This window comes from Schistocerca piceifrons, chromosome 2, assembly GCF_021461385.2.
Source record: "Schistocerca piceifrons isolate TAMUIC-IGC-003096 chromosome 2, iqSchPice1.1, whole genome shotgun sequence".
NCBI lineage: Eukaryota > Metazoa > Arthropoda > Insecta > Orthoptera > Acrididae > Schistocerca > Schistocerca piceifrons.
The window spans coordinates 703,474,223-703,493,911 of record NC_060139.1 but is presented as its reverse complement, the minus strand read 5'-3'; the positions used below and the strand labels follow the sequence as shown (position 1 = coordinate 703,493,911).

The following is a 19,689-nucleotide window of genomic DNA, read 5'->3' as shown; positions in this document are numbered from 1 at the left end:
TAGTTTCCCCTTGCTTTCAGCCGTTCGCAGTACCAGCACAGCAAGGCCGTTTTGGTTAGTATTACAAGGCCAGATCAGTCAATCATCCAGACTGTTGTCCCTGCAACTACTGAAAAGGCTGCTGCCCCTCTTCAGGAACCACATGTTTGTATGGCCTCTCAACAGATACCCCTCTGTTGTGGTTGCACCTACGGTACGGCTATCTGTATTGTTGAGGCACGCAAGCCTCCTCACCAACGGCAAGGTCCATGGTTCATGGGGGGAAGCTTGTACTGCTGGCAAAATCAAAGAAATTGTTGTATCATAACATATTTACCTTTATCAGTAATGAACTATTTATTGTATGCATTTTACTGAGTCTGCTTTGAACTGATACTTGAATTCCTCTTCCACTCAGCATCATGTCTCCCCCCTCCACCGACATACTTAACTTTTGCTTGTTAAAATTTGCTTACACTTTCTGTCGCCTTCTCTTCTGGAAATATCATACTTTTCTCGTTCTCACAGTCAGTAAGGTTAATGATGTTACCAGCAAATTGGCACAGCGTCCTGCAAAGGCATTTTCTACATTCACCTTTTACACTCACAGTGGGAGCTAGCAACATGCACTAAGTTGAATTGGGATGTGACTGTACATCATCACATGACCAAGTTGGTTCCCTCAAGGGGTTAGGTAATCACTCTGTCCTGCTGAGTAAAGGATATACACATGTTGCTGTTTTGTTGTGGTTGTGGTCTTCAGTTATAAGACGGGTTTGATGCAATTCTTCACACACATATGATTAGAAGTTTATAGGATCGAATGATTGGCATTCACAAAGATATATTACTGTCTGCTGTAAGGTGGAATTGCAATTGGAGCCCATGTTTGGCTTGATGGTTGTGCAGATAATCATCTGACTTAACCTCCACTTTTAAATCTTTTCTTTTAACTATACAATTTGTATATATGGAAATATGCAGTTTCAGATTTCACATTAAACTGTACGTTCCATATTCAATAGGGACAGATCTAGTGAAACACCATGTGGCTCAAATGACTGTTCGGACTGATCACTGCTCTATCTCTAGGACATAATGCTATTGTCTGCAAATATATTCTTTTGTGTACAATAGCTGTGATGCTGAACAAAATATATATCTCACTTCAATATGTTCATCAGTATATACAATGTTACACCCACAGAAAATATCATATCTGTTGTAAGAGAATGAACTGATTTGGACTTTGATGTTGATAGTGTACAATAAAAGTTTTCTTTGAAAAATGAACAACATTTCCTAGAGTTCATTATACAGTGTTACACAAGATAAAATGCCTGGAGCAACGATCTATAAGTATCACTGGGTTTCCTTATGAGAGCATTCAAAATTTGTCTGATCTGACACAGTAAAATGCGATTTTTTCTTGGTGTAATTTCGACAAACAGTATTGTAACAATGCAGGAGAACATGCACAGAGCAGTATCCCAATTCAGAAGCCCATGTGGAGCCTTTACTAATTCCCACCCATCAGTGTGCCATACTGTAGTGGTATTTCAAATGTTTCAGGCTATCAACAATGGAACACGACAGTGTTGTCAGATGAACTGCATATTACTTCAATTTCTGATAACTAGATTCTATGGAAGGACTTGGTAAAAAAACATCAGTGGGTTGGTGTCTTGCTTAAAGCTAGAATGCTGCTGCATTCTTTGTTACAACTTCGATTACATATAAATGTCTGTCCCAACTCGGTGACCGTTATGGTCGACTTTTCAGCATTGTAGTGCAAAAAAATATGTGATTTTTCACCAATCACCATATATATCAACACAAAAGTCTGACAGTTTGCAAAGCAATTTAAAATGTAATCCAGATTCGCTTCTCCTGGGAAATTCCTATCCTCCACACAAATATTTAATTAAACACTAGTAGCAAGTGTAGGGCAGCAGACTATTAAATTTACTATATTGGTAAATTTGTGATTCATTTCTTACATAAATAGTGACAATGATTATCACATTCATTTTCATTACATTTAAGCGGCTGTGACATTCAGTAAACTGTAATTGTCTAGCATGCCAACATACGCACATACAAATTATATATACATAACTTGTAAATTTGTTTGTTCATCATTTCAATAGAAATGCTGTAAGTGATCTATGGAACATATAATTAACTAACTAGCCCCCAACTTAATTTTCATTAACGACAGCATTTGTCCCTACATAGCCCTCCGGTATTGTCGGCTGATACTCATATCTGAGTTTCCATTTTTCTCCTGCATTTCCCCCACATACATTACACATAATAGAGGGTGGAGGGTGCTGGGCCTGGTGAAGTTTGCATCTCTAATGTTTTTCATTTTCCTGCCTCCTATGTTCCTGCTCAAAATGTAAGACAGCAGCTGAAGTAGTTGTGTGCCAATGTTTACGATCTTCTGCTGTGATGCACCAATTACTTGGGTCAATGTTTAGACTCTTTAGGTTCTTCTTGAACTGGTCTTTACAGCACTTCAGAGGAGCACCATGGGGCCTTCCAACTGTGCTCACTTCGCTATATAAAATTTGTCAAGGAAGTCTGTTGTTTCTCATCTGCTGGACATGCCCAATCCATGTGACTTGGTGACTAATAACAGTGGCTTCTATACTTCCCATTTTTGCCTTCTCAAGAACTGTAGTGTTTGATACGAAGTCATCCCATTTGTTGTTCAAATGTATCTAAGCTTCTGTTGGTTGCAGCAGTCTAGTTTCTTACAATCACAGTGATATAGTATCTACATTTTGCAACCATAGAGTAGGGCAGAACAAGAACTGCTCGATATATTATCAGTTGGATGCATAATGTCAGATACTTATTCAGGAAGACCAAATGTACAAGATGTCCAAAAGTAACATGTGCAGCTTGCATCCTGTTCTCCACGTCCTTTTCCAGCAAGCAATTAGTTGATAATACACTTCACAGATAGAGGAAAAGATCTACTTGTTCCAAAGGTGTGCTGGAAATAGAGATAATGAGATCCAGAAATGTAGTTCCATGAGCTGGCTCTGCTAGCACCTTTGTTTTTTGGATGTTGACGGTCAGGCCAAATTGTTTATATGCACTACTGAAACAACTTACACACAATTGCAGCTCTGCAGGTGTATGAGCTGGAGAAGCACTGTCATCAGCATTCTGTATTTCAGCTACCTGAGTGAGACTTGTGAATCTACTAGAGAGCAGTCTGGAGTGATTAAATAGCCATCTGTCAAATCTCTATTTGAGTTCTACTCCTGTCTTGTTTCCAGACGATGTCTCATAAAGTATGGCTGCCAGAAACCGAGCAAACAACATTGGTGTGAGAATGCATCCTTGTTTGAGCACACTGATAATAGGGAATTTGACAGATGTTTCATTCTGGTATAGCACTTGCCCAGACATGTCATCATGGAAAGCTTGAATCTGTTTATCAGAGTGCTCACAGTAGCCAAAACATTTTAAGACCTAACACATTGCTTCTCTGAGCACGCAATATAACAGACCTTTTCTAAGTCACAGAAAATAAATAGTAAAGGCTTATGTTGTTCCCTGCACTTCTCCTACAGTTGTCATGCACAGAAGATAATATCATTGGTTCCTCTGGAAGGGTGAAATCTGCACTTAGATTCAGGAAGTACAGTCTCAGAAAGAATCTGGAGGCTATTCAACAGAATTTTAGCAAAAAATTTACCGGCCACGAAGAGCATGTATATGTCATGGTAGTTACCACAAATGCTTTCGTTGCCTTAACAGGTGATAATGGCAGAGTTCTTCATGTCAGATGGCACATTACAGGTTTCCCAGGTTTTAGAAGAAACAGGGAGAAGAGTCTAGTTTTTAGAGGCAAGCCACTACCTTGAATGATCTCAAAGGGTGCCTTTCTTGGTTTCATGCAATCTAGAGCCTTTCTGAATTCATGAAATGTTGGTGGGACTGCCATACTAGGTTGTGTTGGATGTTGTGGGACATGTTCAAGAAAGTTGCCAACAGTAATAAAACTATGGTTTAAGAGTGAGTTGAAATGCTCTTCCCAGCGATTGAAGATGTCCTGACTCAGTCAGGATGGTCGTTCTGCTGGTGGCTTTCAAGGTTCCTGATGTATATAGAAGGAAACATTCCACGTGGGAAAAATTTTGTATAAAAACAAAGATGAGGTGACTTACCGAACGAAAGCGCTGGCAGGTCGATAGACACACAAACAAACACAAACATACACACAAAATTCAAGCTTTCGCAACAAACTGTTGCCTCATCAGGAAAGAGGGAAGGAGAGGGGAAGACGAAAGGAAGTGGGTTTTAAGGGAGAGGGTAAGGAGTCATTCCAATCCCGAGAGCGGAAAGACTTACCTTAGGGGGAAAAAAGGACAGGTATACACTCGCACACACGCACATATCCATCCACACATACAGACACAAGCAGACATATTTAAAGGCAAAGAGTTTGGGCAGAGATGTCAGTCGAGGCAGAAGTGTAGAGGCAAAGAAGTTGTTGAAAGACAGGTGAGGTATGGGTGGCGGCAACTTGAAATTAGCGGAGATTGAGGCCTGGCGGATGACGAGAAGAGAGGATATACTGAAGGGCAAGTTCCCATCTCCGGAGTTCGGATAGGTTGGTGTTGGTGGGAAGTATCCAGATAACCCGAACGGTGTAACACTGTGCCAAGATGTGCTGGCTGTGCACCAAGGCATGTTTGGCCACAGGGTGATCCTCATTACCAACAAACACTGTCTGCCTGTGTCCATTCATGCGAATGGACAGTTTGTTGCTGGTCATTCCCACATAGAATGCATCACAGTGTAGGCAGGTCAGTTGATAAATCACGTGGGTGCTTTCACACGTGGCTCTGCCTTTGATCGTGTACACCTTCCGGGTTACAGGACTGGAGTAGGTGGTGGTGGGAGGGTGCATGGGACAGGTTTTGCATCGGGGGCGGTTACAAGGATAGGAGCCAGAGGGTAGGGAAGGTGGTTTGGGGATTTCATAGGGATGAACTAACAGGTTACGAAGGTTAGGTGGACGGCGGAAAGACACTCTTGGCGGAGTGGGGAGGATTTCATGAAGGATGGATCTCATTTCAGGGCAGGATTTGAGGAAGTCGTATCCCTGCTGGAGAGCCACATTCAGAGTCTGGTCCAGTCCCGGAAAGTATCCTGTCACAAGTGGGGCACTTTTGTGGTTCTTCTGTGGGGGATTCGGGGTTTGAGGGGACGAGGAAGTGGCTCTGGTTATTTGCTTCTGTACCAGGTCGGGAGGGTAGTTGCGGGATGCGAATGCTGTTTTCAGGTTGTTGGTGTAATGATTCAGGGATTCCGGACTGGAGCAGATTCGTTTGCCACGAAGACCTAGGCTGTAGGGAAGGGACCGTTTGATGTGGAATGGGTGGCAGCTGTCATAATGGAGGTACTGTTGCTTGTTGGTGGGTTTGATGTGGACGGACGTGTGAAGTTGGCCATTGGACAGGTGGAGGTCAACGTCAAGGAAAGTGGCATGGGATTTGGAGTAGGACCAGGCGAATCTGATGGAACCAAAGGAGTTGAGGTTGGAGAGGAAATTCTGGAGTTCTTCTTCACTGTGAGTCCAGATCATGAAGATGTCATCAATAAATCTGTACCAAACTTTGGGTTGGCAGACTTGGGTAACCAAGAAGGCTTCCTCTAAGCAACCCATGAATAGGTTGGCGTACGAGGGGGCCATCCTGGTACCCATGGCTGTTCCCTTTAATTGTTGGTATGTCTGGCCTTCAAAAGTGAAGAAGTTGTGGGTCAGGATGAAGCTGGCTAAGGTAATGAGGAAAGAGGTTCTAGGTAGGGTGGCAGGTGATCGGCGTGAAAGGAAATGCTCCATCGCAGCGAGGCCCTGGACGTGCGGAATATTTGTGTATAAGGACGTGGCATCAATGGTTACAAGGATGGTTTCCGGGGGTAACAGATTGGGTAAGGATTCCAGGCGTTCAAGGAAGTGGTTGGTGTCTTTGATGAAGGATGGGAGACTGCATGTAATGGGTTGAAGGTGTTGATCTACGTAGGCAGAGATACGTTCTGTGGGGGCTTGGTAACCAGCTACAATGGGGCGGCCGGGATGATTGGGTTTGTGGATTTTAGGAAGAAGGTAGAAGGTAGGGGTGCGGGGTGTCGGTGGGGTCAGGAGGTTGATGGAGTCAGGTGAAAGGTTTTGCAGGGGGCCTAAGGTTCTGAGGATTCCTTGAAGCTCCGCCTGGACATCGGGAATGGGGTTACCTTGGCAAACTTTGTATGTGGTGTTGTCTGAAAGCTGACGCAGTCCCTCAGCCACATACTCCCGACGATCAAGTACCACGGTTGTGGAACCCTTGTCCGCCGGAAGAATGACGATGGATCGGTCAGCCTTCAGATCACGGATAGCCTGGGCTTCAGCAGTGGTGATGTTGGGTGTAAGATTAAGGTTTTTTAAGAAGGATTGAGATGCAAGGCTGGAAGTCAGAAATTCCTGGAAGGTTTGGAGAGGGTGATTTTGAGGAAGAGGAAGTGGGTCCCGCTGTGACGGAGGACGGAACTGTTCCAGGCAGGGTTCAATTTGGATGGTGTCTTGAGGAGTCGGATCATTAGGAATAGGATTAGGATCATTTTTCTTCGTGGCAAAGTGATACTTCCAGCTGAGAGTACGAGTGTAGGACAGTGATACACAAAGATTTACTGTCCTACACTCGTAGGAACTTGAAGATCATTTATTTTGCCACCAAACAAGACAAAATAATATATAAATAAACATCTAGACATTCTTTTCGCATTTGCGCAAGAAGTATTAGAATCAGAAATAAATTCTGGGTATCAGTTTCAATCCATGAAAGGTAACTTCAGAAAATGAAAGTCACAAATGAATAAATCAAAAATGATAGTGTTCCGACTAACTAAATTTCCCTAAGAAAGTTGTCTCCTCGACTATGGCATCATTGTAAATTCATTATTTTCTAGGTAATACACAATATATATGGCAAAAAAACCAACACTGTAATGTTAACTGATTACTGTTTCTGTTGCATTTCGCCTCCCTATTCCATTAAAACAGAATTACAACTATATCAGTGAGAAGTAATTGCTTCCACAACTTTATCAACAAATGCAGCGTCATATTTCAGTTTACTTTGGTGGGTTTGACACAATTCCTTTTCACACATTTCTCTCCATATATGATCTCAATCTTCTCATCTGAAACATCCTTAAAAGTTATGATTTCTTAAGGTGACTTGATTCACATTTCTCTCTCACATTTACCAATGAACAAATTTATGTTCTAGAAAGCTGAGTGTAGTTAGGTTACAACAATCACAATTTCTTATTTTAATTGTAGGCAATTCCTGGGAAATCAAGCTATGTGTACAGATTAATTTAAGATCATGGATTCATGTCATAATTCTTCAGTTGAGAACTCATGAGTTCATGTTCAAGGCAATTTGATGAAAACTTGATCCTACCTGTCATCCCTTAGCCCTGGGTCAAGCTCTAAGAGGCTAAGAGGTTCATGTGGCAGAAGACGAGTAGGTGGCGGTCGACCGAGAGGTGTAGGAACAAGAGGCTCAGCCCAAGGGTCTGCAGCAGCTGCCCCCCAACCGCCACGGCGATCAGCTAAAGTGGATGGCCCAGGAGGGGCTAATGGTGGTGGTGGCCAGTCAGCAGTACCAGCCACTGGGAAACCCCACTCATCCTCCAGAGGCGCCATGAGCCCCACTTCCTTCTCAGCCCAGTCTCCTCGAACAGAAGCTTCCCAATCAGCAGGGGGCACACGCCTGTAAAGGAAACATTTCCACTCACTGCAATAGCTGTTATGGTCTATAATCCATGGGATCAATTATTTACTAAGTTGACATAGTTAAGGAACTATAATGGCAACAAGTCAAACAGAAAGTATCAGTATGAGGAATTTGAAAAGGCTAATGCCACCAGCATCACAGAAACAAAATTTAAATTTTTCAACATAGTAATGTGACTGCAGGTGATGTCCAACCTTCCAGAAAAATAAAATGACAATTTCCGAACACAACTTGAACAAAGATCGTATATTTGATCTTCTGCATACTAAAGGCCTGCACAGAGATGGCATAATAAAGGAAACCATCAAAATCGGAATCAATGAAGAATTTATAACAGACAGTGGGTGAGCTACTCCCCACTGTCTAAATAAAGATGACATAGAAGCTGCTTTAAGGATCTGCTCGAAGTTGATTACAGTGACACTGTCTAATCATAAAAACACAAATAATTTAATTAATCCAATAACTGAATTTCTTTGTCACAAAACTGTTCCCTTTAAATTGGTAAAATGTGTAAATGGGAAGAATGCCTAGCAGTTGGAAGTATCAGGAAAAGAGGGGCAGAAATCAACTATCAGTATGAGGAGAAAACCTGTACGACACTAACAGAGACAAGTCCTCTACATACCTCACCCCAATAAACATGCTGAATTCGGAGCTCAAAAAGAAACTGCATAAGATAAAAATTTAGGTGTCATCACCAACCACATATGTAATAAGACTAAACTCAGAGTTAATTCCAGCAAACTATTGAAGCTATTTAAAAACACAAACAACAAAAAGACTTCTGAAACCACCAACAATTTAAAGGTGAATTTGGTATATGACATGACCCAACAACGTAAGAAGTGATGCCTGTCAAGTATACTGAAGGTGATGACTACTCATTATAATAAATTATAATTTTATAAAGGCCAAATGTTTAAGAATTTCAAAATATAACTCCATAAGCACATTGACTGTTTTAGATTTAACCGATCTAACAAGGAGCCAAAGCAAAAAATGTTATGGGCCAGTTGGCACAGCAGTTAATAACAGAGAGATAACTGTAAGAGTTTTCAAAGACCTCTTTAAATTTTTCTACAGGTCAAGAGATAATCCACTAACACAGACAGTTAGACCAAAAATAATGACACACTGAAGTAATGCCAGCTGAGATGTATTATATAAATTGAAGTCTGAAGAAATGTGGTGATCGTGTTTCAATAGAAACAATTACAGCTGGAAAAAAGAAATACAAGCAGAACTAGCAAGAGGGTCATTCCATGCCAAGTGGTCTAGAGGCTCCCACATGACCCTCATGGATTTTGATGAAATTTTGTATGAACATTCACACATGTTCTCAATGAACACTGGTAAAGTTTCAGTTACAGAAATTCAATACTTTCGGAGATACAATCATTTGTTTAAGACTATAGCACAGCTTTCTATAGTGCATCCTTGAATTTTCAGCAACTTTGAGATGAGATATCTCTGTAAGTATTTGCATGAAAGAAACAAAACTTGGCCATCTTATACAACTTCTAAAGCTCTTTAAAGTAAAATATTAAGAAAAGGATTTCTGAGCAATTTTCATATAGATAATTTGAAGCAAAGTTGGGCGAAAAAATAGCTGTTTAAAAAAAATGTGAACTTTAGTTTTTTATATCTCCAAAAGTAATTGTGGGATGTACATGAAACTTTGCACACCATAGCTCACCAACACAAGGTCTTAGAATATAAAATTTCATTCTCCTATTGCTTTCCATTATTTCACAAATCTAGGGTAAATTTGACAATTTTTCAAAAGTGCTAAAAATGGGTATTTTTAGTCAAATTTTTCAAAAAAGTGTTTTCTCCAAACTCTTCTAAACTATGGTCATTAGAAAGAGCATATTCTAAACTATCTAGAAAAGTGGATTTGGTTTTGCAATGCAAGCATATAAGGCCCTAAAAAGTAGCATCATCAAAGAGGCGCATTGTAAGTTTGAACACATTTTTCTGGCGCTCAAATTATACCTGAAATCTTTTATTTTGCCTTATACATGTTTATTAATGTATGGGATAAGTGAAATAAGAAGTCCTGATGAATAGGACCCAGCTTAAGTTCAAATAGCAAAAGAATAAAAATAGAAACAATGTTATTTCGTAATTGTCACCTCATCCCCCCCCCCCCCCCTCTCTCTCTCTCTCTCTCTCTCTCTCTCTCTCTCTCTCTCTCTCACACACACACACACACACACACACACACACACACACACTATTATTATTAAGAACGAATGTAAATCATATAATTTATTTGCATAATCATCTAATTATTAGTTGCCTGTTTAATGAACAACACCAGCTTACTGATGGAAAAGAAGTGTATAAATGAGTTGCTACGGTCCATGGTGGCTTAACCACTGCTAGTTTCATTTCACCTGAGAAAACTAGCATTCCCATTGCCATAGGGGCCACGCCCAATAGCTTAGCAACACCAGCCACGGGTGGGTTTCTTTACCACATGATCCCAAGCCTTATAAGGGTTTCTTTACACAGGTTCCCAAACCTGATAGTAAAATTATATAAGTGCTCTGTGTAAAATTAGAAGGCACTCTTGGGTTCCTTAGATTGTTTCCTCAAACCTATTTCAATTTTTGATATGATAGACAATAAGCTACTATTTAATTCTTGGTTGGTTGGTTGTTTCGGGGAAGGAGACCAGACGGCGAGGTCATCGGTCTCATCGGATTAGGGAAGGACGGGGAAGGAAGTCGGTCGTGCCCTTTGAAAGGAACCATCCCGGCATTTGCCTGGAGCGATTTAGGGAAATCACGGAAAACCTAAATCAGGATGGCCGGACGCGGGATTGAACCGTCGTCCTCCCGAATATAAGGCCCTAAAAAGTAGCATCATCAAAGAGGCGCATTGTAAGTTTGAACACATTTTTCTGGCGCTCAAATTATACCTGAAATCTTTTATTTTGCCTTATACATGTTTATTAATGTATGGGATAAGTGAAATAAGAAGTCCTGATGAATAGGACCCAGCTTAAGTTCAAATAGCAAAAGAATAAAAATAGAAACAATGTTATTTCGTAATTGTCACCTCATCCCCCCCCCCCCCCCTCTCTCTCTCTCTCTCTCTCTCTCTCTCTCTCTCACACACACACACACACACACACACACACACACACTATTATTATTAAGAACGAATGTAAATCATATAATTTATTTGCATAATCATCTAATTATTAGTTGCCTGTTTAATGAACAACACCAGCTTACTGATGGAAAAGAAGTGTATAAATGAGTTGCTACGGTCCATGGTGGCTTAACCACTGCTAGTTTCATTTCACCTGAGAAAACTAGCATTCCCATTGCCATAGGGGCCACGCCCAATAGCTTAGCAACACCAGCCACGGGTGGGTTTCTTTACCACATGATCCCAAGCCTTATAAGGGTTTCTTTACACAGGTTCCCAAACCTGATAGTAAAATTATATAAGTGCTCTGTGTAAAATTAGAAGGCACTCTTGGGTTCCTTAGATTGTTTCCTCAAACCTATTTCAATTTTTGATATGATAGACAATAAGCTACTATTTAATTCTTGGTTGGTTGGTTGTTTCGGGGAAGGAGACCAGACGGCGAGGTCATCGGTCTCATCGGATTAGGGAAGGACGGGGAAGGAAGTCGGTCGTGTCCTTTGAAAGGAACCATCCCGGCATTTGCCTGGAGCGATTTAGGGAAATCACGGAAAACCTAAATCAGGATGGCCGGACGCGGGATTGAACCGTCGTCCTCCCGAATGCGAGTCCAGTGTCTAACCACTGCGCCACCTCGCTCGGTATTTAATTCTTCTTTTGGTGTAAAGTCCTCATCAGAATGTGATGATGAGGCTGATAAAGCTTCGTCCAAGTGTTTATTTAAGGTAGTCCTGCAAGCCGGACAAATTTTCTGACCTGGCTTTATGTTATTAACAAGCTGCTTCTTCAACATATCAGAAGCCTTATTAGCTGTTTCAGTATCAAGAGTGCGAATTCGTGCCTTACCATCATGATTCACCTTCCCAAAGGGATTGAAGCATTTTTTTTTGTAACCTCTCATATTGTGTCAATAACGGGGCTTCATGGTGTAGGCAAACTTGAGATGTATTGTCCAGTTTTGCTTCAGAACGTCGGACCAACAACTCTTTTTCCTCATCACTAAAACCCGCAAACCATTTAAAGCAGCTTTTTTGACAAAGAAAAAGACATGACACTTTGTTCCACTATCTCCTTGCCCAATTGAGCAGGAAGGTATGCTGTTCCCTTCTGCATCCATCTTTAATCAGTAACTAAATAATGTATTTGGCCTCTAAGTGCAAATTATAATCTGCTTAAATTTCAGACAAATTGCTACTGAATGAAATTATACACAATGTATAATACCAATGAAAAAATCTAATAAGAGATATATGCTACAAAAGACACAATCAAAACAATTTTTAGTAAATGAGATTACAAACTTTGATGGTCTTACGAATAACTTAACAATCCACACTCACTGCGCTGCAAACACACCACTGAAATACTGATTGTTCAAACAAGGCTCACAATAATGAAACAATCTGATTGTTAAAGTGATTGTTAAAGTAATTGTTGCCATTATATTTTCTATAAACAGTGAATCTTGTGAATTTTCTCTGTGAAACTAGTGGTTACATATTTACCAAGGTAGTAGGCTACATTTAAGTGTGATTAAATACAAAATTAAAACTCTTAGATGTTTAACCAACCAATTTCACACGTTTCCCTAATAACTTTAAGACAAAAATTCACAGGTTACAACACCTAGGTATTAAAATCTCTGCAATATTGATTGGAAAATTTACATCACTTGATGCATGATTCAAGCAAACTGATTCTTTTTTGGAAAAACGTTTTATACAATTGAATCCAAAAATTAGGTCTTCATTTTCCACTTGTAAATATTTACAATTTTGAGAAGTACAAAAAATATGAAGCTATTATTCATTGAATTCTTTATGATCTCTCTCTCTCTCCCCCCCCCCCTTTTTTTTTTTTTTTTTTTTTTACAAATGAGAAGAGTTTTATGCAGATGAACACTTACGATAAAAGCAGAAGGGCTACTTCTCATAGTTTTCAAGTTTTTCTGACAGTCTCATTGCCTATTTACTAGATCTTTTTATTTCAATTATTCAAGGCACTAATAAAGATTTATTAGGCATAATAAAAGGTTTCAGGTATAATTTGAGAGCCAGAAAAATGTGTTCGAACTTCCAGTGTGCCTCTTTGATGATGCTACTTTTTAGGGCCTAATATGCTTGCATTGCAAAACCAAATCCACTTTTCTAGATAGTTTAGAATATGCTCTTTCCAATGACCATAGTTTAGAAGAGTTTGGAGAAAACACTTTTTTGAAAAAATTGACTAAAAATACCCATTTTTAGCACTTTTTGAAAAATCGTCAACTTCATCCTAGATTTGTGAAATAATGGAAAGCAATAGGAAAATGGAATTTTATATTCTAAGACCTTGTGTTGGTGAGTTATGGTGTGCAAAGTTTCATGTACATCCCACAATTACTTTTGGAGATATAAAAAACTAAAGTTCACATTTTTTTAAAACAGCTATTTTTTCGCCCAACTTTGCTTCAAATTATCTATATGAAAATTGCTCAGAAATCCTTTTCTTAATATTTTACTTTAAAGAGTTCTAAAAGTTGTATAAGATGGCCAAGTTTTGTTTCTTTCATGCACATACTTACAGAGATATCTCGTCTCAAAGTTGCTGAAAATTCAAGAATGCACTATTGGAAGCTGTGCTATGGTTTCAAACAAGTGACTATATCTCTGCAAGTATTGAATTTCTGAAACTGAAGCTTTACCAGTGTTCATTGAGAACATGTGTGAATGTTCATACAAAATTTCATCAAAATCCATGATGGTCATGGGGGAACATTTCTCGATATTAGACCACTTGGCACGGAATGGCCCAAGATGATCTATGGAATGCCTGTGGCAAAAGACAAGACCCTAAAACTGGAACAATATTCTAACTGTGCTACTTCACAAGAAAAAGGGCAAGCAACAACAAAAAATTGCACTAAAATTACCACCAATTGCATAAAGGATTATTTGCTTTTAACCAATCAAATGAATAAGTAGGCTTTGGTAGTGTATACAACACAATCGACCACTTGCAAGTTATGAAAGAAATTACAGAACTCATCAATGAGCAGGAATTACCATTTTCCCTGAGATTAATTAGTTTGTGAAATCTGATTCAGTCTCAATAAAATTTGCACTGATAAGCCTTTGAAAAACATGGCACTGAATCAATCTATGTTGCTACACTACAAAAATACACTCCTGCACTCCTGGAAATGGAAAAAAGAACACATTGACACCGGTGTGTCAGACCCACCATACTTGCTCCGGACACTGCGAGAGGGCTGTACAAGCAATGATCACACGCACAGCACAGCGGACACACCAGGAACCGCGGTGTTGGCCATCGAATGGCACTAGCTGCGCAGCATTTGTGCACCGCCGCCGTCAGTGTCAGCCAGTTTGCCGTGGCATACGGAGCTCCATCGCAGTCTTTAACACTGGTAGCATGCCGCGACAACGTGGACGTGAACCGTATGTGCAGTTGACGGACTTTGAGCGAGGGCGTATAGTGGGCATGCGGGAGGCCGGGTGGACGTACCGCCGAATTGCTCAACATGTGGGGCATGAGGTCTCCACAGTACATCGATGTTGTCGCCAGTGGTCGGCGGAAGGTGCACGTGCCCGTCGACCTGGGACCGGACCGCAGCGAAGCACGGATGCACGCCAAGACCGTAGGATCCTACGCAGTGCCGTAGGGGACCGCACCGCCACTTCCCAGCAAATTAGGGACACTGTTGCTCCTGGGGTATTGGCGAGGACCATTCGCAACCGTCTCCATGAAGCTGGGCTACGGTCCCGCACACCGTTAGGCCGTCTTCCGCTCACGCCCCAACATCGTGCAGCCCGCCTCCAGTGGTGTCGCGACAGGCGTGAATGGAGGGACGAATGGAGACGTGTCGTCTTCAGCGATGAGAGTCGCTTCTGCCTTGGTGCCAATGATGGTCGTATGCGTGTTTGGCGCCGTGCAGGTGAGCGCCACAATCAGGACTGCATACAACCGAGGCACACAGGGCCAACACCCGGCATCATGGTGAGGGGAGCGATCTCCTACACTGGCCGTACACCACTGGTGATCGTCGAGGGGACACTGAATAGTGCACGGTACATCCAAACCGACATCGAACCCATCGTTCTACCATTCCTAGACCGGCAAGGGAACTTGCTGTTCCAACAGGACAATGCACGTCCACATGTATCCCGTGCCACCCAACGTGCTCTAGAAGGTGTAAGTCAACTACCCTGGCCAGCAAGATCTCCGGATCTGTCCCCCATTGAGCATGTTTGGGACTGGATGAAGCGTCGTTTCACGCGGTCTGCACGTCCAGCACGAACGCTGGTCCAACTGAGGTGCCAGGTGGAAATGGCATGGCAAGCCGTTCCACGGGACTACATCCAGCATCTCTACGATCGTCTCCATGGGAGAATAGCAGCCTGCATTGCTGCGAAAGGTGGATATACACTGTACTAGTGCCAACATTGTGCATGCTCTGTTGCCTGTGTCTATGTGCCTGTGGTTCTGTCAGTGTGATCATGTGATGTATCTGACCCCAGGAATGTGTCAATAAAGTTTCCCCTTCCTGGGACAATGAATTCACGGTGTTCTTATTTCAATTTCCAGGAGTGTATATACATCAACACCACACCTGGATGGAATTCATCAGGTTAAAGCAGCATTCAGAAATGAAAGAAGAGTCAGGCAAGGAGATTCCACATCATCGGAACTGTTATCAGTAGTCCTGAAGAACTCTTTAGATCTCTAATGTGGGAAAATGAAAGTAGTATATGTTAACAGTCCATCACTGAAATGCCTTCATTTTGGAGACGAGGTTGTACATGGTTAATCGTAAGCAGTTCTGGGATTCAGATGGTGACTCCACGGAACCCCCAAGATGTAATATTTTTTTTTTAAAAAAAAAAAAACCGACATGTATCAAGCAGGGTTTTATAAGGGAAACAAACTTGAGGACAATATTATAGAAAGAGAAGACAAGGCAGGTGAAGATGAGATGGGAGATACAATCTTGATAGAAGAGTTTGACAGAACATTAAAAGGCCTAATAGAAGCCCCAGAGTAGATGATATTCCCTCAGAATTACTGAGGTCTTTCGGAGAGTCTGCCATAACAAAGTTATTCCATGTGGAGTGCAAGATATATATAAGACTGATTAAATACCCTCAGAATTCATTAAGAATGTAATAATTCCAAGGAATGTATGTGCTGACAGCTGTCAATACTACCGAACCACCAGTTTAATAAAGTACGGTGGCAAAATACATTCTATCCTGAATTTTCCATTGTTTGATGGTTGCAAAATATTGACACAAATGATTTACGGAACACTGGAAAAACTTGTAAAATTGAACTTACGAAAAATCAGTTTGTTTTCCAGAAAAAAGTAGTAACACATAAGGCAATACTGACCCTATGATTTATCCTAGAAGATAGACTGATGAAAGGTAAATCCACAGTTACAGTACTTTTAGATTTAGAGAACACTTCTGACAATTCAGACTGGTCTACACTTTTTGAAATACTGAAAATAGCAGGGATAAAATACAGGGAGCGAAAGACTACTTACAAACTGAACAAGAACCAGAGAAAAGTTATAAGAGTCAAAGGACATGAAAGAGAAGCTGTAGTTAAAAAGGGAGTGATACTTTGTTGTAAGCCTGTCCCAAACATTATTCAACGTGTACAATGAGCCAGCTGTGAAGGAAACTGAGGAGAAATTTGGAATAGGGTACTAAAGTTCAAGGAGATGAAATGGAACCTCTAAGGTTTGCCAATGACATTGAAAATTTGCCAGGTATGGCAAAGGACTTGAAAGAGCAGTTGAATGGAATGAATAGTGTCTCGAAAGAGATAAAATGAACATCAACAAAATTAAAAAAAGGGTAATGGAATATAGTCAGCTTAAACAAGGTGATGCTGATGGAATTATATTATGAAATGATACACCAAAAGTAATCTACGAGTTCCTTTGCCTGGGCAGCAAAATAATCGATGACAGCCAAAGCACAGAGCACATGAAATGCAGGCTAGCAACGGCAAGAGAAAGAAAACCTTGGTAACATCATACATATAATTAAATATTAGGAAGCCTTTCCTGAAGATATTTATCTGCAGTGTATCCTTATTTGGAAGTGAAACATGAACAGCAAACTATTCAGACAAGAACAGATTAGAATCTCTTGAAATGTTATGCTTCAGAATAATGATGGAGATGATGAAGATTAGAACGGTATGTCAAATAACTAAGAAGGAGATACTCCATCAAATTGGGAAAAAAATTTATGGCATGAATTGAATAAAAGAAGGTATCCAATGATAGAGCACATCCTGAGGCATCAAGAAATTGTTTGGTAATGGAAGGAAGTGTGACAGGTAAAAATTGTAGAGAAAGAACAATGCTTGAATGCTGGCTTGCTTGTGATGGACCAGAATGGGTAGCAGCACCAAACCAGTCTTCAGACTGAAGACCAAAACAACAATAGTGCATAGAGCAGCTCTCCAAGTATTTAGCTCACATTACACGTGCTCAACATAGCACCATTTGTGAAGTGGCAAACGTCAATTCGTGCTTGCACTTAATTGAAGTCCCTGACACTAACTGCATGAGAAGGCATGACTGCAGCTTGCTCTGGACATCTGTTTGTTGGGATGTATATCTGCAGGCACAAACTAATTTAATGCCACAATATGGAGCCAATGATTTGTCTACATTTTCTGACAGGGCTGCCCCCTGTACAACTACATCATGGTGCATATTACAAACTGAAACTTCTAGAGATGTTCTGTCCACTTATATGTGTCATTTTGCTGTTGTCTTGTAGTTTTTGTGTAGTAGTCTCTGAAACTCGGGAGGTATTTGCAAATAACCCTTACTCTTTGCCCCAAGTGCATGTAAACTTCGACAATTAATTTATAATCAACAAATAAAAAGAATTTAGCACAAATGAACAATGAAATCATAGAATCAGTTGATGAGTATTTTTTTATTTAAGGACATGAAGACAGCAGCTAGATGGACAGAAGATTAAAGCATCCTGGAGATCTTTTGGAAAATCAAATAAGAGTTTCCAAAGTGAAGCTTTCAAAGTTTCTGAAATGTAAAGCTTATAATCAGTGTGTATTACCAGTTTGACTTTTGGCAGTTACAAATGAGAAAAATAACAAAACAATACCAATGGAGGGCTGCACGTAGAAAATTATTGTGCAGGACAGGAAAAGAAACAAACAAATCAGTTTATTCACTAGAATTGGATATGTAACTATGACAGTAATGGCAATGAAAGGGAGGTGGGCGGGACTTGTAACCAGGTAAATTACTGGTTGAAGGACGAAGGATGTTCTTTACTGGATTCCAAGACATAAGATAAGGTAGAAATGACATAATGCAAAGTAGATAGATGACATGAGAAAATATGCAGGGTAACCTGGATCAATATTGCTACAGATTTGTAATATAATAGTAATGTCTGAAGAGGCTGGAGGAAGCCTTTAGTCAACAGAGCCTGTTAAATGTCAGATGATGAAGAAGATTATGATGGTTATTATTATTTGTTTAAAGTCACTACCAATGTTGGCTTTAAATACTGTGTGGAAAGAGCATCTCTTCATTGAAAATATAAATATATTTCAACCATTACTGACTCAATTACATTTAACAATTCTGTGATCTTTAAGTCAGCATGGTACATGTGCTTTTGTTTACAAGTATACTGAACACAGTGCTATCTACTAGTTAAAGTTGATCAGGTTGGCTGTGCCAAGACAGCTGTCGGTACCGATGGAGACCATTCAATTTCTATCAATACAGCTATTACTGTCACTCATCAGGCTGAGAGTCTTCTTAAAGTAAACAATAGTCTTTTGCTGCCCGGCCATCAGCACAGATCAATAAATTCATATCCAAAACCACAGAAGTCTCTGTGACATTCCCCAGGCTCCAACTATAAGATATCAGTTAATCCTGAATATGAGACTGCAAATGACAAGCTGTTCTTTCATGCCACACTTCATTTTTTTTTTTTTTTTTGTCTGACTAAAAACAGCAGAAACTAATGTTTTGCTCTCCCCATCCAGATTTACATCACTCCAAAATGTACTCTGCAGGGAACGCACAGTGTACAGTGGAGGATACATCATACCAGTATCATTGACCCCAACCCCAAACCCGATATCTGACACCCAGTTGCAAAACAGTAACAGCTTGACAATTAAAAAACATATTCAGCTGATGTTATTCAGCTCACATGCTACCATTTACCATTCTTATGTCTAGAGTTCTGTGTGCCCAAGAGTTCAGTCTGAGCAGCTATAGCTAGTGCAGCACTGCTGTTGCATGCTGTGCCGCTACAGCTGAATGAGAGCTGAGAAGGCGGGCTCGTGCTGCAACAATCACACATTAGCAGATCGTTGTTGTGTGATTCTCATGAAACTAGCAAAGTTTGTCACGTGTTCCACCACAGCATGGGCAGATGAGCTGGACAAAGGAAAACTGGCTCAGCGAAGGGGGTCATCAGTCATGATCCTCAGCAACCTCGATGATCAACAGAATCAGACAATGATCATAGTACATCAGTTCCTTCTCTCTACATCCAGTGCAGAGGCACAGGTTGGACAAAGCTGTACAACAGCACGGACAACTGCTGCGAGCTCAAGTTTGGTGTTGGGTCTGTTTAATCTGATACCACATTCAAGTTGCATGCAGACATTATGACTGACTTCAGAGCACTCAAGAGAATTGTTGCTGCCCATATTG

At 40.7% G+C, this 19,689-nt stretch overlaps 1 protein-coding gene across 1 annotated transcript in view; it reads right to left on the bottom strand.

Annotated features, from left to right (window-relative positions):
- The window catches only part of LOC124775764 (zinc finger CCCH domain-containing protein 13-like), a 265,138-nt gene that overhangs the window by 56,212 nt on the left and 189,237 nt on the right, over window positions 1-19,689 (bottom strand). Inside the window, 1 exon segment of the mRNA XM_047250596.1 lies at window positions 7,455-7,766. Coding sequence (XP_047106552.1) covers window positions 7,455-7,766 — 312 coding nt within the window.